The sequence below is a fragment of the Ctenocephalides felis genome, unplaced genomic scaffold, assembly GCF_003426905.1.
Source record: "Ctenocephalides felis isolate EL2017-DRISC unplaced genomic scaffold, ASM342690v1 CF-g0.4_SCAFFOLD_01170, whole genome shotgun sequence".
NCBI classification, from domain to species: Eukaryota; Metazoa; Arthropoda; class Insecta; order Siphonaptera; family Pulicidae; genus Ctenocephalides; species Ctenocephalides felis.
This window is the reverse complement of record NW_020537324.1, coordinates 6,927,065-6,953,251: the sequence shown is the minus strand read 5'-3', so window position 1 is coordinate 6,953,251 and position 26,187 is coordinate 6,927,065. Positions and strand designations below refer to the sequence as shown.

Sequence of the window (26,187 nt, the reverse complement as noted above, 5' to 3'; positions counted from 1 at the left end):
TTTTCTAGAAAGCGCAGATATAGGTAAGGGCAATCATAAGATTCTATACTATACTGAAATCTATTTTATATTGAAATTTAATTTTGCAAATTTACCTGAGGATACCAGTGCAGTATGTTTATGAAGTAAAGCAACTTTCTTACGACCTCGTCGGATCATCAAGAAAACTGTGCAAGCTAATGCAAGGGCCAAAACTGCCAAAGCTCCTGTGATTAAACCAACATAAGCTTGGGTGTGACCTAAAAATAAATGAATATATTAATAAAATTGTTATAATTAAAATAATATTAATAAAATTTCACCACATAAAATAAAGGTCAACTTTAAGAACTCACAATTCATAACAATATTTAGTAATTATAGAAAAAAATTCGAAAATCAATACAAAATTTTTTGATTGTTTTGACTACATATTTCTATTATCATTACCGACTGGTCCAGATCTCCTAGGAGTAATATCTTCCCGATGATTAAGATCTCCACTAATTTCTAAATCCCGCATTGGCGTATTTGTAGGAACATTTGACCCAACTGCATTATTCTGCTGAGCCGAAGCATCTTGCAAAAGATAATATTGCTCTAATATCTCATCTGTTAAATTTCCTATTACTGGTGCTGGAAAAAATAATAAAACATGAAAAATTAGATACAGATGTAATAACAGTTCTGTATAGTATGTAATAATAATTTTAGTAGATTGAAAATTTTAGAAATATATGACTCGACATGTATCTCTAGGAGAAGATGTGTATGGTATGTGTGTTGATGTATGAGCACATATAATATTCATGCACCACTCTACGATATTACAACACAAACCTGGTAGAACACAAAATCATATAACGTATGCTTTCCGCATATTTCCTTCTGTTTATAAATAATTTTATTAAATTGAATAATAGATACATGATGATAAAGCTGTTATTTGAACTCATTTGAATATCAATATAAATCATTTTATTAATAGTAATATCTATACAATATCACCATTATTACGAATTTTTATAGTTTCTAGATTAATTAAGCGTTTTGGTAGAGAAATAATTATATGATCAATTAGAATTAATAAACTCGAAAAATCACATAAGCTTGAAACAATTTAATTTTAGCAGTAGTATAATTTACTTAAATTCTAATATGTTATATGCTTTCAAAATATAGAAATACAATTTATATAATTTTGATTCATCACATTACATCTATCAAACGTATTATAACCAAAATCACTTCAGATACATTTATTATTCATGCTCAGCCTTCGGTAGAAGCTTTCGGGAGCTCCCTTACGTAACAAGTTTATGATATTAAATTTAGTATCGAAGTTCCACGAAGTTACATAAGCATGAAACATAAACTAGACATAAGGTAATGAAATGTATGTTTTACTAGAATTTTACGACGAAGTGTATTCGATGGTAAAATTAACAATTACCATTATGTAGCACACAACATCTGCTTAGTTGATATTTTATCTTATGGTATAAAGAAACTTAGTTGAATAAAATTTGCGAAGGTAGAAAAAGATTTTCATACTTAAGGATTACATATTATAGATATATTATTTTGCATAAGATTGTATAATTTATTTTAAAATAAACTGGGCAATGGAAAATTTCATTTATTATTGTACAATGATTCCACCCATTTATTTTTTAAGCGAAAAATGAAATAAAAATGACTGAGAATACCACGTATTTTTCCTAAATATAAAAATTACATTAATGAGAAATAAAAGATAATTATGACGAGATAAAAAACAATAAAACACAAAACGACTGCTTAGTCGAAAACATCAAAGTCCACATAAAAATTACACTTGATCTTAAAGCAAACAAAATAATTACCCCGGGCAGTTAGGTATAAACGCTAAAATATCTGAACATAATTCTCTCTCAAAGTTAAGTGCAGCTGTATGTTATTTCTTGATCTTTTAACAACGGAATCATCAAAAGAGGAGCTTAGACTGCAACTCTAATTGATGAGTATCAAAAGTGAAATAGGGACATAATTCCTGATACCGAAACATTCTGAGCGCTTTCAAAGGGGTTCCAACTTTAATACATCATAGGAGAAGCATTTTCTGTTATTGTAACAAAAGGTCGAAGATTAAACCCAGATCTCGATTTAACCTTCGGCGAACGTCGATCGAAAATTGTACGAGAAGTTCAAAATAAGCGGCTCGTTATTTTCGAGAGATTTACTGATCGCGGAAAGAAGGATTATTGAACTCCACTGTTGGAAAAGTTCGATTAAGGTAGCATAATGAAGTAGAGGTTCATTTAATATTAATGAATTTCAAAGCAAAATATTTACATAGATATAACACAGAAATATTTTAATTGTATTAGTAATAAAATAGTAGTTAAATCAAAAAAAAAATGTTATTGTTTTTAATCAACAATCAGTATTGCAAGTTCCATAGGCAGTTCAAATGATACTTTTCAATGCAGCTTTTTTAAGGCTATCCAATAGTTGTCCTGATAAATATATTTTATGTCAGAAGGCAAAACGCTGGTTGTCCCTTTTTTAATAGTAGTGATATATTTAAGCTTATTGTAGCAATAATGCTGAAAATGGCCATTTTTGCATTGAAACATATTTTGACACACAGTTTCAAGAGAAAATGGATATCATCGGGATATCAATGGTATATCAATACATATCGCAGACGGTAAAAGATAGCTTAAAAATTCATATACTTATCAGATATCATGCGAATTAACATTTATCTATTAACATTTATTTCAATATTCCAAACTGTTAGCAAATATCACAAATAACGCTATGAGTCATGATATACTTTCCTAATTTTTTGATGTGCTGAAAACTACAGAGTACATCCTATAATAGTAAATCTCTGAAAATCTCTTTCCTTCGATTAACTATCAGGTTGTTAGGTTATAATTTAACCTTTGTACCTGTGGACTGTATGAAATATTTATTTGTTGGTATAATTTACGTACATGTTGCTAGTTCTTATTACACTAATGATTCGTTTACTACACTAATGATAAGTTTAATTGAAGAAGATATATTTGTTGATTATTTCTATATATGTTGTTACGCGGACTATAGTTTTAGAAGTAAAAAAAATATGTCCGGTCCAAATCCGGTACCCCCTCTACAGGGAAGTAACGGTCCAGTGTAAAAGCTCAATGCCATGAAGTTTGCTGCCTTCATTGCCAATATAATAAAATAATAATACGTACGAACAGAATCGTAAATCTGCTAGAAACATTAAGTTGAAATTTAACATTACAATAGATCATAGAACATGCAGTTCTAATTGCTATGTAAATAAAAAAAAAACTTTAATATTTTGCATTAACAATTATTTTTATAATTTTTATGCCAATAAAAATGTAGTACTAATAAAATTCTCTTCTTACTTAAAAAACATATGCATTATATATTTACATTCGTTTCCATACGCGCGAATTCAGAACGAATAGAATAATAATCGTCAAATGAATAAAACTTGAGCGAGCGCAGCAGAAAATCTTGTCAGCGAGGATAACTCGGCAGATATGATGAAAAAGCGAGCAACGCGTTATATTATATTGTATCTAGTGGAACGGGTTTCCTTGTATTATGCAACATCCTAACGCCATTATCATATTTGAAATGTAAATATCAACGAGAGAGCACTCGTCATTGCCACTTCTCAAGTGAATCTCAAGACGCCAGTAAAGACGACAGAGAAACGAAACATTTTTAGAAAAATGAAACAAACAATTTTATTTAAATCATAACAAATTCGAGAATACATCCTTAGTCACACCTATAATTATAATCGATATTTTACTAATTATATAAGGATAAATTAGTTGATGTAGGGAAGACTGGTATTTTTTTGATCAGCAATATTTTTGCAAATTTACAAGTTATCTAGGAGAAAACCAAATTAACTGTTTTTTTGTACCATTTGGCAACGTCAAAATACTGAAATACTGTCCTTAGATACAATGGATTAGTCAAAACATCATACGAAGACGAATTTTCAACATAGATCAAAACATCAAAATAGGTGATCTATCTATATACAAATGATAAAAATTATTAAAAGAAATCGAACAAACAAACTTTTTTTGGCTCTTGAAAATCAATGTGGTCTACTGATCATGTTCATGTAGGATGCTGACCCCATGCATCAATGGAAACTTGTTCGAACAAACATAGTTCACTTTGGACCTTATCTCAAAATTTGTATAGTTTCGCTATTATGGCGACGGTCACTACAGTACTCAGTCTCCCCTAATAAGATTTAGAATTAATTTTTGGAAACAAAGACAAAAATGACAAAATGCATATTTTTATATAATATTTATCTAAAAATCAGTTCAAATACCCTGTGAAGCCCATTACGTAGCAATTTAACCTGATATGTGTGAATACGCAGAATATGCGAAGAATATTATCCACTCATCCGAGAGTGTTCTGGAGTGACTGGAAAAAAATGTGATTTTCACTTGTTGCTGAAATTTGCATCAAAATAAAATGATAAGTTTTCAATATGGATTGTAAGCCACAACTATATTATAGAATAAATCATATTAGATCCACATATATTCCTATCCACACATATATATATATATATATATATATATATATATATATATATATATCAATAGCAGTACAATTAAAAAAATATTAAAAATGGTGCTTTCAAATTCCATACATGTTTATTTTATTTCATTAATTTATTCAAATAAAATGAATGGCAATATTCATTTCTTATTTGAATAGAGGACTCCATGAATTTGAATAAAAATCCTAGTGGTGTTTCATTATCAGAAATTTATTCTTTTGTGCAACAGAATTTTGAAGGTAATATTAATGTAATCTAGCATAAATGCGATGCAAAAGTTATTTTATTTAAATTGTTAATTATGTATTTTTTGGTTTAGCTATATACTTTTTATGAACTGTATTTCCAATTATTCATAATTGAACACAGTTTTTAATTTTTAGCCAAATGATTCATTTATGTCATTTATATTTATCTCAACTTTTTGAAGTGTGAAGTTGTCATCAAATAATACTTAGAAATAGAAAATAAAGTCATACAAATAAAATATTATTAGTTCAATGATTCACTACATGTTTATTAAATCTTGAAGTATGGCGTTTCAAATAAAAGTCCGTACTCTACAAAGCGATATTTTATACTTAAAGTTAAACTGCACAAAGTCTGAAAAGCTGAAAGTTGAAAGATGTTGGTTACCTTGTTATTTCTTGCTGCAAGCAGCACAAATAAAATACTCTCTATGGAATATTCTTTTTCGTAAACATTTCTTCTGACAATGAAAATAGAAACCATTTTTATACATTAGAATTGAATTCATGATCTACGTTAATTAATAACTAGGTAAAAATAAGCCATGGTAATAATATTTCCATCCAATTACGAAAATCGTTCAATTATAACTTTTATCGATTACTCTCATCAGCAAATAAGTGAATAGTTATATCGCGAACCTCCTCTTCCAAGTGTGAGACGAATGGACGGCAATTTCGTTGGATATTGAAACTCTCTTCAGGAATTTTGTCTGAGTTGCTGTAACTGTCGCTAATTAATTATAAGTAAATACAGACAGAATCCGGCAGCGAACATTCAGCTGAACATTGAACAAACATTTGATTATTTTCCAGGAGAGGCGGGGACTTTTCCGGCGTTTGTGTGTCCTGTTTCATGTAACTACGTATTTGAACAACGACCCGTCTATGTTACACTTTGGAATGTTAGCAACTAAGAGAAGCTGGGCTATAGTGCCAGGAATTAGAAATATTTATATATGGAGAAGAAATATAATGACCTAACTCGGATCGAGTAAGTGGTTCAGCTAGAATATTTGTCTTTAATTTGCTATATCAAAGTTTTGAATTATCCTATTGATAAAGGTAAGATAATCGGATATAAGGCAAACATCAATTTAAACATTCAGAAAATCACACGTTTTCCAAAAAGAATAATATGGAAAGCACGAATGAGTAAAAATACACAAACATATTAAGTGTGCAGAACTAAAGCAATAACAAAGTTCTACAGAAAATGGTTATGAAGTTCAAAGAATAGATCACCAAGAAGAACCTCAGGTTTATTCTTTTGCGATTCTCATGAATCTTTGCATGGTGATAAAGTTGATACTTAAAGTAAAAGGATTGAAATATTAGAGATCTATGAGAAGCCGTTTAATTATAAAAATTAAAATCAATACGTACGCCAAGTCAAGTGAAATCATTTTTTTAAATAAAACTTGTCCGGATAAAATAAAAGCAGAGTAAATATGAAAAAAGTTATGCATATCTAGTTCAAGTTTATGAGCTAATGTAAGTGTAACAAATTTGATGTAATTAAAATAACGTAACGTCTTTTATGAGTTCATCAAACATATCGAACATTCTGGTATGTTTTCTGTAGAAGTAAAATATTTCCAACATTGTGGACTTTTCTCGTCGGATATTTAATGGAGATGTATGGCAGTTTTAATTATCACTATGATATTGGCACAAACCATAGCACTCAATTACTCATCCCTGCTCACTTAATTTCTTGTGCAATTTATTAATTGCGGGCTACTCTTTGTCTTTCAAAGAAACCGAGACAGCTAATCTTTAGTATTTTCTTGGAAACAGGAAGGTATTTATAAGAAAAATATTTTTTGTGACAACTTTATAAGAAAAGATGCACTTAAATCTTATATACGTCTAATTGCATGTTTATCACACCATAGTTACAACACATTTAATATTAGATAAACTTGATTAATATGAGTTGAAATAAATTATATAAACACTATTATTTATTTTTATTTGGATTATGATTTATTCTGGTTCAAGAAGATGTGCTGTGTCCATTTCTTGAAAATAATATCGTGTATTTGGCATTGGGTACTAAATTAGGTTGTCCGATATTTTTTACCTACCTAATTTAGTAGTATAAAACAAGTATATATAATACCCAATGCCATATATATATATATATATATATATATATATATATATATATATATATATATCTGGGTTATATATGGGTGTCACAGCGCCGAAGGAATGCTTGTGGATTTCAGGTTGCTGCCGACGCTCATATCACACGGTGTTTACTGGATATATATATATTTATATATATTCGTATATATATATTTATATTTTATATTATGTAGTTCTATATTATACTAACTATTTGTTTCTAGGTTTACTGGAGTAGAGCAAACAATCGCCCAAATTCTACAAAAGGTCATGAACTACAACCAAATTTTTGTAATTGGTCCAGGAGAAGATATCTTTGTGTGTGCCAATAATGAAAAACTCTTAAGTGAACATGTAGATATTTCCGCAAATTTATTCGACTTAAGTGTTTGCAAAGGAACCGACTAGTCGCGAAATCGATAAGAAGTCGTGAAATCGATAAGAAGTCGTGAAATCGATAACAGATCGCAAAATCGAAAATGAATCGCAAAATCGAAAATGAATCGCAAAATCGAAAATGAATCGCAAAATCGAAAATAGGTCGCGAAATCGATAACATGTCGCGAAATCGATAACAAGTCGCCAAATCGAAAACAGATCGCAAAATCGAAAATAAGTCACAGAATAGAAAATAGGTCACAAAATCGATAACAAGTCGCCAAATCAAAAATAAGTCGCGAAATCGAAAACAGATTGCGAAATCGAAAATAAGTCACGAAATCGAAAATAAGTCACAAAATCGAAAATAGGTCGCAAAATCGAAAACAAGTCGCCAAATCGAAAATAAGTCGCGAAATCGATGATAAATCGCAAAATCGACATAAAGTCGCGCGATCGAAAAGAAGTCGAAAATAAGTCACCAAATCGATAAAAAGTTGCGAAATCGATTACAGGTCGATAACATGTGGCGAAGTCGGTGGCAGGTCGCTAAATCGATCACAAGTTGCGAAATCGAAAACAAGGTGCTTCATAGACAAATTATTAAGTTTGACTAATTCTGTGTTAGATATTCATCCCAGTAAACACCGTGTGATGTGAGCGTCGGCAGCAACCTGAAATCCACAAGCATTCATTCGGCGCTGTGACACCCAAGTATAATCAATGTGGATTCAGATTGCTACCGCCGCCCGGTGTTTACTGGGATGTCATATATTGGTAATATTTTTTGGTTAACTGTAATCGTATATACAATTACTTTGTAATTATAATTAGTATCTACATATACATATTTGCTTGAATTTCTTACATTGATTACATTAAATCAATTAAACATTACATTAAATATTATTTCATAAACGGTCAGGAAAAATTATAGTCCACTATCGAGGCATCAAACAATCGACATCATGTAAATTGCTCCACACACACACACACACACACACACACACACACACACACATATATGTATATATATATATATATATATATATATATATATATATATATATAATATTTTATAGTCCGACCTTCCACTTTGATAGCTCCAAATATTGATTACGAAATTATGATGCTAATATAGATCAATTGTGTATATTTTCCGCAAAAACATTAATTCACAACAATACGCGAAATTATGTACCCAATCAATAACTTTACAAGCATTGGTCAAAAAATCTCGATGTAGTAAAAAAATACAGTCATCACACCCAACTTATCGAACCCAATATAATTCCAACAGTCAATTTCCTTATTCTTCACTATTGAATACATTTCTTACATCCCGAATTGCAGGAAGTGTACAAATAGAAAACGGCAAAACAATCGATTCGAAGAACACGTTATGGGCAGGAAGGGAGCCGCCGTTTGCTGCTGCGGGATCGCACGCAGTAATTTTCCGACCCGGGCGCCCCGACATATGGAACACACCGGGGACAGCGGGCGCCGCGTAATAAAAGTAGCAATTCGGAAAATGCATTTCCACCATTTGCGGCCACGTTCACAAAAGTGTGCTCGCATTCATCATAGCCAGAGCAAATAAAAATGTTACTTTCGTTCTGTGTCAGGACACAGAAAATATTTGGTGGTGTGCGTTAGATTTGCTTTTCTTTGTTCTCGTTTGATTCCGGTCCAACGCGCAGTCATTGCAACTTCTAATTGATTTATTGCGGCTGAGTGGAAAGATCATATTGATTTTAATTAGATGTGAAAATTGGGAAGAAACTTTTGCATTCTCAATAGAAAAAGATAAATTTTTAGCTTTGTTTTGTAAAGTTTTAAAATGATCTAATTCTATCTTAATTTTGTGATCGTAGTGCAAGCGAATTGTGTGGCGATTTATATAGTTCTTCGCTTATTGATGCATATTATTATCACTAAAACATTAATGATTAGTATAATTTATAATTATTTGAAAATTTTGCATAAATCGTAGATAAAAATATTTAGTAGGTAAATGAAAATTTCAATCGTCACCAATATAAGCATGTAGAGAAGCTATAGGCATTTAACAGAAGTGTGCAGGTGCAACATTTTCGTTATGCAATATAAAATTTAACGATCATGAAATTCCAGTACTTTTAAATCTGGTTATATATATATATATATATATATATATATATATATATTATTTAGTTTCACATTTATCAATTTTGGATACTGTGCAACAATTTATGTGATTGCTAAGTTGTTCAAAATGTTATCTTCATTATTGTAAAAAAATCACACCTAGTGTTAGTTGAAACAAACCAAGTTGTAACAAACAAGAATTATAAATTGTATTTCATTCATTAATGGAATTAAACTATGTGACTATACTATATAGTTCATTTAAATACTGATTATAATACTTTAAAAATGAAGATAATTTATTATTATATTGTTAAGTTACTATATTTTTTGCAAATTACCATGACAAAATAAGTTCTATTTCATTTCTTCTCCAGATATAACTTTTATAATACACAATCTCGCGCTTTTAATCTAAGTAAGATCTGCAACATTTTCCCTGTCACAATGCAATCTAAAATGACGAATTTCTTAGAGTAAAGTATTAAGAAACAATCGCATTGCATGACAGTCTGCTGTGATTTCATATGGTTCATACAATTCTATGTATCATAACCGAACAGACATTTCAATTTGCGAACTCCAGACTGCGTGTATATTCTATTATGCGTTGGAAAAAGACTTACACTACATATTTATGGATGATTTTCAGAAAACAGACCATTACAGGGCTGCAATAGATTATAAATTATTTACGATAGACAAGAGTTACAACTAACCCCAGCTATTTTAGTCAAAAATAATAAAGCAAACCGTCTAAAATGACGCACACTTCTATTTACAACGTCAGACTGCATGACAGAAGCTATGATAACAAGATGCGGGAGGTGGTAAAATTAAACCAAAAAAATATTTTTGTATTATTTAGGATCCTATTAAAAACCTCTTGTTACTACTTGTCCCTATTATAATGAGCTCCTAGCATCACTATTCCATATATTAGCTATTTTTAGTACTTTCACAATAATGGCAGTATAGGTACATTATTAGCCAAATACGTAGGTAGCTTAATTAACTCAAATAGTTTTAATCGAGTTTTTTCAATTTTTTATTTCAGGAGTTTTGCAGTAAAATTGGGAATAAAGAAATATATTCTAAAACCAAAAACCCGTAGGCAAATCAGAATCGAACGTCATTCCCCGAGGCAAATCTGCTGAAACATGTCTCGTAAAGTATATCCTCCACATTGTATTTTCTTCAAATCGAAAAAACGGCCCCGAAGGTAATTCTTTTAAATACGAATCCGCAGCATTTGCGCGTGACACACGTCTAGCAAAACAGACATTTTGGCTTTTTTTATTTTATTTTGCATAAAATAACATTACACGTAATCGCCTAAAGAATAAATATAAATGGATGACGGATATAAGTAACTTTTTGAAATACGCGAAACAAACAAGACGCTTACATGATTCGAGATGAAATTGCTGTGGCTTGGTTTTATAGAATTACACGGAGCGATATTTGACATAATTTACTGTTTTTGGCGTTTTTATGCCAATCATCGTAAAATATTATTTGCTGATGGAAAACAATATAATTACATTTATATTAGATTTGGATTTTTTCATTCATTTTTATAAGGTTTTGGTTTAAAATTTACAATTGAACACTCAAAAAACTCTAATTAGCTTAATTAGAATTTTGCTTACTATTAAGAAATTAAAAATGGAAAACTATCCTAAAACACAAGGCATACCAAATGCAAAATTCGAATCTTATAGCTCATACTGTTGAAAAGATACAGTTATTAAAATTTATTACCATTGATATCTTTTCAAATCATTTATTTGTTATTTCATCAGATACAAATAAACAATTTGGTATCATATAACAAAAAAAATCCGCTATTAATTTGACTGATACTGGTAACGGACGTAGTGAGTAAGACATACCCAGACAATAGACCTAGTCTGGTATGCAAAAATGCATTTCCTTCGCCAAACAAAAAAGCACACACATATATCACCGGCATCAATGTTGTATGCGTACTGATAAAATTACATCGTAGAACAAATCTTGATTTAATGAAAAATGCCCGAATCAGAAGAATATTTTACCCTGTTCCTTAAAAATAATAAAACAAATTATGCCCTGTACTAAACGTAAGTTAATTTAATTAATAAAAGTACAAAATATGTTATGAATTACAAGTACAATTGTAAAAATTTTCAAATCATAAATTATGCTTCTCAATTTATGTTTCCAAAATTATACCATAATACAAATTCATTTATAGATATCTACTAGTAGATAGTAGCAATGAATTTTTATTCCCCGAACCGTATGTGGTCGTATCTATTTTATTATTTAGAAATAGCTTCTCTCTGTAAGCATCTTGAGGACCGTTCATTACAAATTAGATTAGTGCCGGTCACGCAAACTTTCTGCAATATTTTTTGCCAAAAGAACTGGAGCAGTATTTCACACAAGAAGCACGCGATGGTGCGTGTTCTTCTTACAAAAGAGAGCGCAATCCAACGATAGATAAGTAAATTAAAATTGTATACGAACAGGTGCATTGTGTACGGGATGCTGTGTGCTACGTCGGTACAATACTGCCGTTCTTGTATTTATAGAATTCATTGTACCGAAATGCTACCGAATTAATTATTAGCTATCTTAATTCGACCATTCCCGGGGGATAACGACTATATTATTTATACATAAGAGCACGGCCATCTACACTCGTTATATATTTATTATTCACTAATCTTTATTCAACTCGGTGTCAAATAGACTTGATAGCTTGAATTTTATAATTAATTTTAACAAAGTAATTAATTCGTGAACTTCCCAGAGGGTAATTGACTTTTCGTAGGGTAAGTTGTAGTAATCGCCAAAAAATCGAAAATTAAAATGTTTATACATTTTCCTAACTTTCATTACGTTTTCCTTTACGTTTCAATACCTTCCGAACATTTTGGCATACTTTAAAAAAAATTGACGTACGTGTGTGTGTATGTGTGTGGGTGTGTGTATGTATGTGCGAATATAATTTTTATCGACAATTTCGAGAACATGGATAAACCGAATCGATTCATCCCTATTGATAGGGAGACGTGCTGATTTGTTTTTTGCCAAGGCAGGTCCAGCCGTTCCGAAGGTTCGGGGCAAAACGTGCAAATAAAGTCAATTCGATTTTGAGAGAAGATTTTTCATGTATTGGAGGAATGAAAAATTAAATTTTTGGAAAGGCAGGTCCAGCGGTTGCGCAGAACTAATTAAAGTCTAGTTATGACTTGACAATATAAAATTTTATAGATTCAATTTCGAGATATTTTTACATGCGCAATTATTAGTAGAATTTTTTCAATCTTCTAAGCCTGAACTTTTAAAAATATCGTAATTCTTTCCAATAATGTCGGTGTCACACGAAATACGCAATTTAGTTAAAAGCCTAAAGCGATAAGGAAAATATCGAAAAATGAAAATCATGTTTGCGCAGTATACGTGCGACATATTCACGTACAAAACATATCATAAACAATACTGTTTTTAATACATAAAAGATAATAGAAAACACTTAGAAAATGCGTGCACGAGAATGTGGACAATTTAGATAATTCGGAAAGATGTTTCTCAGATATAGGTACTTATTTTTCTATACAATCTACGTGTCATGCAAATGATCACATTAAAAATCATATAAAAATATTTGAAAAATTATATTATCACTTACCAGAGTCGAATGTTATTTCGCTGAGCAGTATCCACTGCGAGCTGAATTCCAATTCGGCCCTGACAAAACGACCCACTCTGTTTTGAAGGGGCACTGTAATATTTCTAGAACTTTCACCAGTTCGGTCCTGTATTGGTCGATGAACGACAGCCACTGGTTGATATCGTTCTCCGTCCAATGAAAAATAGAACGAAATTGAAGATGGTATCTGTAATAGATGAATTTAATTTTATTAATTTATATTGGGCTATAAATAAAATTATTAAAGCATAAGTTATGGATGATTTTTTGTACTTTATAAATTCCATAGCAATTTTATCTTTTAGGTCAGATTTAAGAATCTCCAATGCTTCAAAGATTTTATCCACGAACTAAAAATGTACACAATCCATCTTGTCCTCGAAAAATCTGCAAACTTTTTGCAGAGATAAATAGCACCTTCTATAAAGTAATCTCCACGTGTCGATGTAATAATATACACACTCTGCTTTCGTAACAAAAGTTACATAATAAATCGAACGTTCCAGTTTATCTTGCATATATCAAAGTACACAGGTTTCTATACGTAGGATATTCAAAGCGAACATCCATGTTGTAAACTTCATAAATTATGATAAACTCCGTATAAACTTATCACTCAAAATATCACGTCAACTTCGGGTTGCCAAGGATGAGCAAACTGAGAAAAAACACCACAAAATACACGATGGTAAGCGCCGAGGTAGGAAAAACAGTCAAAGATATATTTTCAATTTTATTATAACATTTTTTCAAAATTCGTGTGTACTGTAGATAAACAATTTTGAAATTACTGGTATATCTTATAATTCATTTTGAAAATTAATATCAATGCTATAATTAATTTAGGGACGCCTACAAGTATATAAACGAATTATAATAAGTGTGAATCGCAATCGTTGACTGTGGATTTTATACAACTAGTTACTATTATAAAAGTATTAATGCCAGTGGGAGTAATTTTGATGTCTTCTGTTCCAATTATTATATTACACTTTATGGTGAGGCCGAAATAATTAATTTAAATGCTATATCAAATGAGTACCTGTAACTGAATCTCATGAGTGAAAATTATATAGTGCAAAAAGTGACGTCAAAATTCAATATCAGATATAATTATACTTGATTTTTTATGGCCAGATTAATTTTATATGGATTATTACATAATATTCATGTAGATTATCTAATGTATATGGTTGTCATTAAAAAGTGAACTATAAAGGTCACTCCCGACGTCGCCCTTAATCCAGATATTGCGAGGGAAAATGCAAATGAAAATAAAGCAAGGCAAAAAGCATGAAAAATATACGATAATATTATATGCACAACATAATATTATACATCGTTCGTGAAACGAAATACAAATACTGCCGTGGAATATAATAGGTTACGACTTCAGAGAGTAATATCTGAAAGAAAGAAAGCACTTGTATACAACGCTCTCTTGCGAATGAAACGCAATATTTTATTTATGCTCATTAAATTTTTATGCAAAAAATACGAGAATCGAGAATATGCTCCCTCTCGATAGGCAGACAAACGAAAAAGCTACAGAATTTTTAATATCCGATGAAAACAAAGATGCGAATACCGAAAGAAAAACAGGTAAAGTATTCTATTTGATTACCGTGTTCCGCTGCGTTACGATGCAGTTGAATTGTTTGATATTCTGAATTGAAAAGTCGAGAAAATTCAATGGGAAAATATCTGGAAGAATAACTAAGTGATTAATAATGCATGTCGAATCTATTTTTGCTGTGAATTCATTTTAAATTTGATGGAAATATACAATAAGGAGGAAAATTAAGTAGCAAGATGAAGCAGAAGGTATTTAAATATGGTTTTATATTGGATGACGTTTTTATCAAATTTAATGAAGTAAGTGGTACTTTTGTATTCGAACAAGTATACCCAAGTACTTGTGGATCATGTGAATCATTAGTTCTATATCGAGCAACATTATTTCTCAGAATTTTGATATAGTTTCGATCCTATTATATTGGTGATCAAACGTGAGATGCTTCTTTTTCTATAATAATTAAAAATGTTGTACATACCTGAACTCCTCTGGTAAACATATTGTTCACGTGCAGATGAACTGATGTGAATTCTCTGGGGCCGTCGAATTCAAAAAGCAACTCGAGCCCTCCATTGTTGCTGGAACCGCCGGGAATACCAGTGGTAACTAGATTCTTCTCTAAGTCTAATGAAACCGTGGTATCGTTGCTCCAACCCACCCATCTGCTCCCTGGGAAAAAAATAAAACATTAATTATGACATAACTAGCTGTAAGTGGAATTCTGTCTTAAGGCAATTAAGGCATCGTGCCTTAAGGCAAATTGCTGGAACTTCCCGTACCAAAAATTATTATTTTTTTAAAAACTATTAACATTTTTTGAAAAAAATTTACTTTGAAAAAATAAGATTTTTTGAGAAACTATAAATTGGACAAAAAATTACTTTAAAAAAATTATTATTCAATGGCAAAGTAGCTATAAGTAAGTAGCTTGAAGTGTTAAAAAATCAGCAAAAAAACAGAAAAATATTTGATTTATTTTATTTGTAGATCTTATTCGGTTATTTTAACATTGAAAATATTTATTTATTAGAAGCAATGTGGTCAAGTTCAAAGTGCTGTCATATATGGAGAGATTTGATACTACGGCGAGAGCAGCAAAGACTTTGAGGCGGCCGTACTCGCAAACTATCAATTTTACAAAAAAACGGTTTTCTAAAGAATTGTAGGAAGTTTTCTCTAGTTTAATTTGTACATAGATACTTTTATCGTAGAATGAGCCAGAAAAAAGATATTTTAAAAAAGCTGTTTTTTAAAGCCATTTTTTCAATATGGCGGCAACTTGTCGTTCAAATTTGAGGTGGCAAAGTTGATTTTCGTAAAGAGCACCTCGAAATCTATAAGATTACCAGTTTTCAGAATTCCCGGAGTACTGTACCGGCAAAACGACCAAATGACTGGACTAATTGTCATTTCATGTCCCAGTGCCCGGAATGGGCTATTTTCAATTGGAAACATATTTTTAATCTGCATTTCAAGTGAAAATGGACATCGCTGCTAGCCGATGTCAGGTTCAAAGCGAGAATGACAAACTATATATATTCGAATAAGTTTGAATGTAACGGCCAATGGTGCTAACCAAATGAATAATGGTCATGAAGGATAAGGTTATGAAGGCTATGAAGTTAGGAATGATATCCTCGGTATCATATGGTATATATATATATATATATATATATATATATATATATATTTATTATCTTTTTTTCAACTCATTTTATAGGTTTAATTAGTTAGACTGCCCTAGAATCAAAATGCATTTTGGGTCTATTCTATTGCAGCTAATAATTAAATAGCGCATAGTTAGCACACGGCGCACACTATTACCATTAGGTAAATAGCTATTCTAGCAAAAGCTTTCACGCGCTCGGAAAGTGTACCAGAGCGCTCTTAACGGCTACAGCAAACACACCTGGTTATTATTTCGATGAACGTGCAAAATCCATAAAATATGCATAGCCTTGTAAGAAAAATAACTGAACGAAAAATGTAATATCGGCTCGATTGCCTGCAATAACGGTGCAGGAGGAATTCAGATATCTCGGCTCTTGGTTGAAGGTTGTGACACTACAAAAGCGTATGTAGAGTGAAAGTGCGTGAAAAAATATGAATGTTCGCTAAAACGTTTTTGAAATATGACCATGCGTAAAAATGATGCTTGTTACGCATAAAAGCAAATGGGATACTGGTTAAGCAAAATTCGTGGTATTGGGGTGTAAAATGGAAAAAATAAAACTTGCATATTTTCATAAAGGAGCCAGATTTATATAAATTTACTATTTTTTAAATCCTAATATATCATTATCTATGAATTTATTATAATAATTTAATTAAAAAAGTCTAAACAAACCGTTTTAGCTCTGAAGGGTATCTTTGATAATTAACTTATTTTCTTCATTTATGACTGTTTTGAAAAAGATACAAAATTAAGTGCTTACATGTTGAGCAGCTAAAAAAGCTCTTTGTGACACTACACTTGTTGACGTTTCTGTTAAATATTTATATGAAATTTTTATTAACAAAAATATTTAGTAATTATGATTAATATGTATAAATTTAGAACACAGATAAAAATTGCCCAGATTTATTTTGTTGATTTTGAGTATTTATGGCATACGATTTTATATAAAAGGAAATAAACATTATTATTTGTTAGTCGTGAGTTGTTTTCGCAACATATCCATTTCCATTATTATAGATGACAAATCTAAATTAACAAACAAACAAAATTAAATATCCTTAACTGGACGGTAGTAAATATAGTAGTAAATAAAAAAAAATGTTAGCCTGATTTTATTCATTGTAACGATGTAAAGATCACTGGTAAGTAATATATATTCAGTTTAAAGACTGGTCGAAATAATATTAGAACACTTGTTTATACATTAGAGCGGCCTGAAGAAACTTTTGCTTTAAATAATTATAAGATCAAACACAAGTGCAACATGTAACAATTAGCGTTTATATTTTAATACCAAAAACACCGATATTTTAAAGGAAAATACCATTATTAATACTGCAACAAATTTAGACTGTATATCGATTATTGGTATACCGATAAACCGGTATTGCATTTGATGCTTATATAATTTAGTTAATAATAAACCAATAGAAAAAAAACTATTGATACAAATTTTATTAACTTCCCTTAGGGTAAAGATTGAAAATGATAATTTTTATCGATTTTTATTGTTTGTTTGTTGACTTTTATACGTTATCTTTACGCTTTTATTTTATTTGATAGTATTTTACTACAATTTTTATATTTTTTCACGTTTCAAAGGTTTCTGAACATTTTGACATAGATCAGAAAAAATGAATGTATGCTTGTGTGTGTGTGTGCGTACGTGCGAATGCATTTTTTGTCGATGATTTCAAGAACACATATCAACCGATTGGAAAACATTCGATTCCTATTGATAAGGAGACAACAATTCAAAGACAATTTACTTGTATTGGCATAATGAAGAACTGATTATATATTTGAGAAGGCAGGTCCATCGGTTTCGGAAATCAAAAGAAAAAAAATAAAATAGAAATGCCATTCGGCAGTCAAAAATGATCAGATATACGGTTAAAGTGTTACGTTCATCATAAAAAACATAAGTTCAGAAAACACATTTCATAAAAAACATAAAACATAATATTATCCTGCAACGCACATGATTTCATTAGCTGCTACATCCACCTAAGAGCAAAATTTTTTTATGCACTTTGTTAGAATTAAACTTTTGTGTATCTACACAGTTATGTGTACCGTGCCACATGCGAATTTTGCCAGTCAGCACTTTTTTACGATAAAACTTTTACAGAAACACGGACACCAGAGCTTTACGTGTGTTAAAATCAATTAAACACAACATGCTACGCCACGCACTCACACACATCATAGAGGAGCGCGAAAAACACAGGACGGGCGCGTTATGTGTGAAAAACGTTATGCGCAAAACCGGAAAAATGCAGGAAACATATTCGGAGAAAGAGAAATATGAAACAAACATTTAAAAAAAAATACAAAAGCATATTGAAATACGGTTCATTCCGAGCGCTACAATGGTTAGATAAACACAATTGCCATAGATCGCCTCGTATATAGTCGATACAAAAGTATAAATAACGATAACGATACTGTTTTTGTCATTACAGGATATGTGAAGGAAATAAATTTAATGCTATGTTTATAACATATATCTGATTCGAATATTTTATGACATGTGATATAAAAATCATCGGGGAACTATTTGAATTCGTATTTGTACTTGAATAGTCTAATAAATTATATTAATAAACATTTTCGATTTCTTATGCTTTGGTAGACTAAGCTATTAATATCTAGTTCTAAAAAATTAAAATTAATAAGACACTAATTGGGCACAATATTGTATTCTAACAATTTTTCGTCAACGATTCAGAGAATGCGGATTCACCGATTTGAGTGATTCAAACAACATTCGATTCCTATTGATGGGAACACATGCATTTTAGTTTCTGGACAGGCACAATCATTTCAAAGATAAATCAGGTACGCAGCAAAATCTCTTTGAAAGAGATTTTCAAACAATTTCAAAATTAAAAAAAAAAAATTAAACATTTCTCTCTAATTTTTTCAAAATTCTCAAAAATCTATTTTTTTCAAAAACTTCAAAATTCTCAAAAATCTAATTCATTCAAAGTTTTCAAAAAAAAATTATAACTTTTGGAAATTTTAAATTACATCACGGGATGTTCTAGCAATTTACCTTAATGCACAATGCAATGCACCACTAGTTCAATTTCTACTATGTATTTACCTGTGCCACTGTTGGGTCCTCTGTATTCATCCAGAAAATCGTCGTCGCCAAACAGACCATCAGTCAATTGACCTAGGCCTCCAGTTACAAAATTTGCCCTTTGCGATGAGGCAGGACCATCGTAACTTGAATCCTGGATAGACGCCCCACTGGGTCCTATATCAGGTGAACGGGGGGCAGTGTAACGCAGCAAGCTTTCTGCAAAATAAAAAAAATCATGATATATCAATATAAAAAATGCTTGTAACGGTATTGCATACTACGTACTCAAAATAAATTAAATTATAACTAGGTATATTAATAAAACGTTGGTAATAAAATATAAATATTGATAGGAGCATTTGTAATTATCATAATCAAATTTGATTATTGAGATTACATTTACATTGACTATGTATTTGGTATCGATCATACATAATAATTATTTTCAATATTTAACTTTTTGCGGATTGCAGAATTTTATAATTATATGTTCATTTTTGACTAATAATTGTATTCAAGGGCTAAATGACCCCCTGGTCAAACTCCTAAATGAAAAAAAGTAAAAAATATATTTTTTTTACATATATCAGATATGTAGTATATGAAGTGATATACATATTCATTGCTAATAATTTATAGATTTTTTTTTCATTTTACATCACATTGCATGTCAGCTCTGTAATTTCACAATATTATAAGTATACATTATTGCTCAGTAATATTCGACACTTGAGTCACAAATAAGACAACATGTGTTTCGTATTCTGATCCGTAACACCCCTAATAAGTGTAATTTTCTATATGGCACATGAAAATATTTCAGGCGAAATAATCGCCAGATGATGTCATCATGATATATATATATAGAAGATTATTCTCAAATTTTGTAAATATCAATGTAATGAAGAAGTTTGACTTTGACATTCTTAATTATATTTATTCCTAGTCTTTGATTTCAGACGGAAATTATAGATATCTTGTCAATTAATGTTTACATAGAGTCACAATTTTCCATAAATCATTATCTCTGCTTATAAAAGAAATTTGTCTTATCATACCACTTCTTATGAACTTATTAGATTGATCTAAATTAAAACAAATGTGTGGTAATTATTTGGTAACTACAATAATTGTGTGAAAGCTGATCTTTACATCAAACCAATGAACAATGATTCAAATAAAAAGCACAAAAATAAATTCACATTTCAAATTAAAAGTGACAAAAATTCAAAGATGGCCATCTTCCCTATATATTCCCTATATAGTAAAAATATCTGAAACTTGCATTGATTAAAATACATATTACAATCATTTGAAATTAAATTACGAATTATATAAACAATTGTTAATATTTATTTTCACAACAAAATAATCATCTTCAATTAACGTTTACCCTTCAGAATATCACTCCACTGCGAGCCGTATGCACTTCAATTATTATCATAAGCCTCCCTCTAGACGGGGGTGCAATTTTTACATCCACACCTGATGCCATCGCATTTGCCACCCCGTGCTTATGATTCGGGCAATTTTGCTACTCATTTTGGCTATCAGCCACCTACCTCATACTGTCGCACCTCTCGTGAAATAACAACATGATTAATAATATACGCATCGGTATATTGTATATTGTGTGTATGGTAGACAACGGACCAGCCAGCTCGAGTGGGGATCACATGCTGGCGGCATCGTGAAGGGATGAGCCGGGCAAAGGACATCAAATGGGCCCATATGGTAAGGGATGGGATGGGATGAGATGGTAATCCATATGGAGTGGCAAAGGATTGTTAATGTTGTAGCTAATTATTTATGCTTTTTGAGTAAAGGAGATATGGTTCAATTCATTAAGTCTTTGAAATTTGCAGACAAAAGTTGCAAAAAATATGCAGTAACATTATATGACAAGGGGATCATATTTTTGCGTTTTCAACAAATCCCATAGTTTAAGAAACATGTTTGATTTTGATTCTTAATTTTAGAGTTCTTGTGTTGTTGTTTCAGGAGTTTTTTTAGATGCTATTCTGTTTCACTCATATAAATTGCATGACTCCAAAAATGAGAATCAAGATAAAACTATGATCTCTGATCATATAAATAATTTTCTCATGAGACGAATACGTCTCAGGGACGTTTTGCAGAATCATGCTTAATTGTAATGTATAAAATCAATATAAACAGATTATAAAGGGTGCATGACATCGTGCCTTAAGGCAAATTGCTGGTACTTCCCGTACCAAAAATTTAATTTTTCAAAAAAGATTCAAACGATAAAACTTTTAAAAAATTGATTTGAGAATATTGAAATTTTTGAAATGTTTTTTTCATATTTTGGAAATTCAGAACATTTTTCGCGTATAAACAAAGAATCGAAGCGCGTAAGCGCCGCGTTGCTGTCTAATGGATAAACAATATTACAGAACCCATAGAAATGTAATAAAAATTTATACTTATCATTAAAATTTCTATAAAATATCTGATGAATTTGATGTGCATATGTCTAATGATCATTTTAAACCGCAAAATGGCATTTTTTACATTTATTACTCGATTTCCGAAACCGCTAGATGTACCTTTCCAAATATTCAGTTGGTTCTTCATTTTGTCAATACAAATAAAATGTTTTTTGAATTATTTAAAAACGGACGCTCCGTTCTCTTAAAAACAAAATAACCAGTTTTGGCACTTTTCCAAAAACTAATCAGCATGCCTCCTTATCAATACGAATCAAATGTTTTTTGAATAGTTCAAATTGCTTGAATCGTGCTTCCAAAATCGTCAACGAAAATTTGTATCCAAACACACACACACACACAAAAGCGCGCGCGCACACACACACATACATCAATTTTTCTAAGGTAGGCCAAAATGTTTAGAAAAGATATAAAAAAAATCATTCTCGATTTAATTGCGATTATTTCCGAACAAAAGAATGATACCACTTTGCGTTGTGAAAATTCTCAAGAAATATTAAACAACGCTTCGAAAATAATGTTGTTAATTGTTTTTGCTCGAATAGACACCGTAGGACACTTAAAAAAATTCTGATAATCACAAACAATAAAATATTTTACTGTAAGTACCATACTATTTTAATATTACCCATGAAAATACTTCAAAATTAAAATAATAAATCAACATACTTAACAAAGAAATTAACACAATATATTTCCAACCCTCAATATTCCAACCCTCCCCGTATCGCTATTACCCAATAAATCATTACACATACTAAACAGTGTCTGTTATTATTCTTTCGAATTCATAATATATTATCAGTAAGGACACTAATTTCTTATCAATCTATCATCTTACCCGAAAGCAATTTCGATACAATTCCGTTCCGACCCCGTGGTTCTACTATTTGAAAGGAAACGCATACATCTCCCGCAGGCGCTCTCATTAATATTATTTCATTACAAGAACACATAAATTAAGAAATGTTATTACCCCGGGCTAACAGGCAGACAGGAAAGGGTAGTTTTCTCAGACTAAAACAGACACTGTGTTCTGGGTTTAAATGCTAAGATGCGATGCTTGAACTGAGGGTCGGAATGTGATATTTGGATTAAATAAGATAATTATATTAAAATGAACGAAAATTATTAATTTATGATATAATGAAGTTACTGTTACAATAAAGCAAATTAAATAGCCAGACTAATTTTTGTATGAATCAAGTATGTCAAAAAAAATTAGAGTGAACCAAATTGTTTGTTCTTATTAATTTAAAAAAGATGAATTTTTTTAGTTCGAAACACGATATATGATGATTTTTCAATCTTCATTAACTTAACAAGAAGCACCCTAGACCAAAATTTCTATTTCGTTGGAAGTGACATTTTTCCTTGTATAAAGTTGCATAAACATCCCGATATGTGTTAATAGTCGGTTTATTCAATAATATTTTTTAATTAATATGCGATCTACCTGTCAAACAGCCTACTATTTATTCTTGTGTATCTGTTAACTTGTCTACCTGTATATTTGTTGTTATTTCTAGTTATAAGTCGCATTTTTTCTTGAGGCAAACTGCATTATCTTCCTGATATGTATTTAAGATCGATTTATTCAATAACTTTTTTTAAATTTATATGTGATCTGCCTGTCTACCTGCCCACCTGCCTACCTCTCTATATTTACTTGAGTGTACCTGATTACTTGTTCAGCTGTATACTTGTTTACATTTCTGATTTTTTGTCCGTCAATATATCTATTTGTTTACCTGCCTACTTGTCCACACGTGTACTCGCCAATCAGTTTCTCTACCAATCTATTTGTCTACATGCCATATTTTTTATGTTTTTACCATATTAACTGTTCGCCTGCATAACTGTCTAGCTGCCTACCTGTCTACATGTTTACCAGGTATAACTACCACCCTGCATGTCAGTCTACATTTCATATTTTCTACTTTTCTATCTTTTTACGTGTCTACCTGTCTACATGTATACATGTCTGCCCAAATGCAACTAGTTTTTATTTGTATATGAATCAATAATAGCAAATATTTTCTTCAGAAATGATTTGTCTACAATTTAAATAAATGATTTTCGGTTACAAAAGCAAAGGACAAAGATAATTTCATGATATTAGTTGAACATATAAAATAAAATTTATAAATAAGATCGATTATTAACCATCAATAAATAGAATTTTAACTCATGCTTGAATTATTTTTTTCCTAGAGTTTGCTGATTAATTGCCAGTTTCTTTAGAAATTACTTCATTTTAAAAGATTATAATTTTTTTAAAAATATGAACTTTTGACCACGAATATTTAGATCTTAAAATAAATTTTTTTTACTGATTTCATTGTAGTTCTTCAAGCCCAAAAATTTATATCGATATATTTATAAATATGTAGTAGTTCCTTCCCTTAATAAAATACGGCGCCCTATAAATTAATTTATTACATTCGGTCCATACAAACAAAATCAGTCCGCCATAAAAAATAAAGCATGTCCTTTGAAAGGGTTAAAAAAATCACCGTTCCGCGATTCTTTATCCTTGATCACACACAATGTACCTTTTTGCTTTTGGCGCTCTCGAACGAAACAATTATACAAAATGCACGAGAATGGGTGGATATTCGCACAGACACAAAACAACTTTGAGAATGGCGCACTCGTCTCACAGTGAAAAGGGTTCGGGATTTTATAATTATAACAATGCCTCGAAGGGATTAAACTGCCCCAGGAGTATCCAGAGAGCTCATCCCTGAGACCTGCGTTAGTTTAACTTCATGGGCGTTCCACAACTACTGGCGGTGCCGAGCAGGTGGCTGATTCCGGGTCGGACTGGTTGGTTAAGTTATTATTACAGTTAATTGGCACGGTACTAATTCCTATGGTACACACATATAAGGGATTAATACGAAGGGCTATGAAAACATCGAGGCGAGATCCGTTTTCCAATAGATAATACACCTATGCGTACTAGGGCTGAGGAATAGAAACCGGTAACAGAATTACAATTGCACTATTATTCGAACATGTTATTATAAACAAGAACCAAAGATTATTCTTGCTGTTCTTGTCAGTAATGCTAATATAAAGTCACAATTTCAAATTAATTTTTTATTTTATTTAATTATTAACTGATCTAATCACAAACAAGCCAAGTTCAATAATAATATTATTTTCATCTCTATTATTTTTAACTTTCTTTAAGTTATAGTAATCACAATAAAATCAAAAATAAAAATTTTTACGTATCTTTATGTTTCAAAAGTTCTTGAACATTTTGGTATACCTTCGAATAAAAGGATGTATTTGTGTGTATGTATATGTATTTGGTGTATTTTATCAAAGGCAGGTCTAAACGTTCCGGCAATACAGAGCAAAAAGTGAAAAAATAGCAGTTTTTGAGAAAACGAAGCATCCGATTAGAATGACTCAAAAATAATTTTGCTTTTTTACTATTGTACTTGTTTGAATTGATTACATTTTGGTGAATGCAAATCCAGCTGTTTTAGAGATGCAGCTCTTTTTATAGTTACGGATGTAGACAGGTAGACAGGTAGACTGGTAAACAGGTAGATTGGTCATGAAGTAGAAAAGTAGGAAAAGTAGATCATTAACATGTCAAAAAATGATTATTGATTAAATCGATTATTTACACTTACCGGAAAGTTCACAATAATTAGAGAATTATCAAGTTTTGATTTAATTTCATATTTGGTTTCATCATATCTTCACATTATAGATGCTTTCACAAAAATATCAATATCCCATCTTTGCAAATTTACAAAAAAATACCTAATATATCTTATAAAAATAAGATAAAAATTTAATCAAGTTTGTCAAAAATGGTGTTCTTGCGTGATGTACAAAATTTTTTAAATTTCAAAATATTATGAAGAATGTTTTTGGGTAATACAATAAAAATCAATAGACCTTCCAATGCCGTGAAACAAAAAAATACAAAAAATAATAATATTAACTGTTTGTAGGTCTAACAAGAAACTTTATAGCAGAGGTTATAAATTATATAGTCTATATTAGTTAGTAATATAGTTTATACAAAAGGGTTAATATCATTTATGATATCGAAAAAGGCACGTTTAGATAAATGAGTGACTTTTGCATGAGTTGGAAACAATTTCGATTAAATTTAAAATTAATAATATGATTGTGGTGGATATTGTAGTGCGACTTCAGTTGGCA

At 30.6% G+C, this 26,187-nt stretch overlaps 1 protein-coding gene across 2 annotated transcripts in view; it reads right to left on the bottom strand.

The window, feature by feature from the left end:
* Positions 1-26,187, bottom strand: part of LOC113366119 (discoidin domain-containing receptor 2-like) — a 329,299-nt gene that overhangs the window by 26,440 nt on the left and 276,672 nt on the right. Inside the window, exons 4-8 of one of the 2 annotated variants that reach the window (XM_026607672.1) lie at positions 19,547-19,734; positions 15,232-15,422; positions 13,157-13,364; positions 430-615; positions 96-239 (exon numbers count right to left, since the gene is read on the bottom strand). In XM_026607672.1, the coding sequence (XP_026463457.1) occupies positions 96-239; positions 430-615; positions 13,157-13,364; positions 15,232-15,422; positions 19,547-19,734 (917 nt within the window). Of the gene's footprint in view, positions 1-95; positions 240-429; positions 616-13,156; positions 13,365-15,231; positions 15,423-19,540; positions 19,739-26,187 lie in introns of both variants that reach the window. The other variant, XM_026607671.1, reaches the window with a different exon arrangement.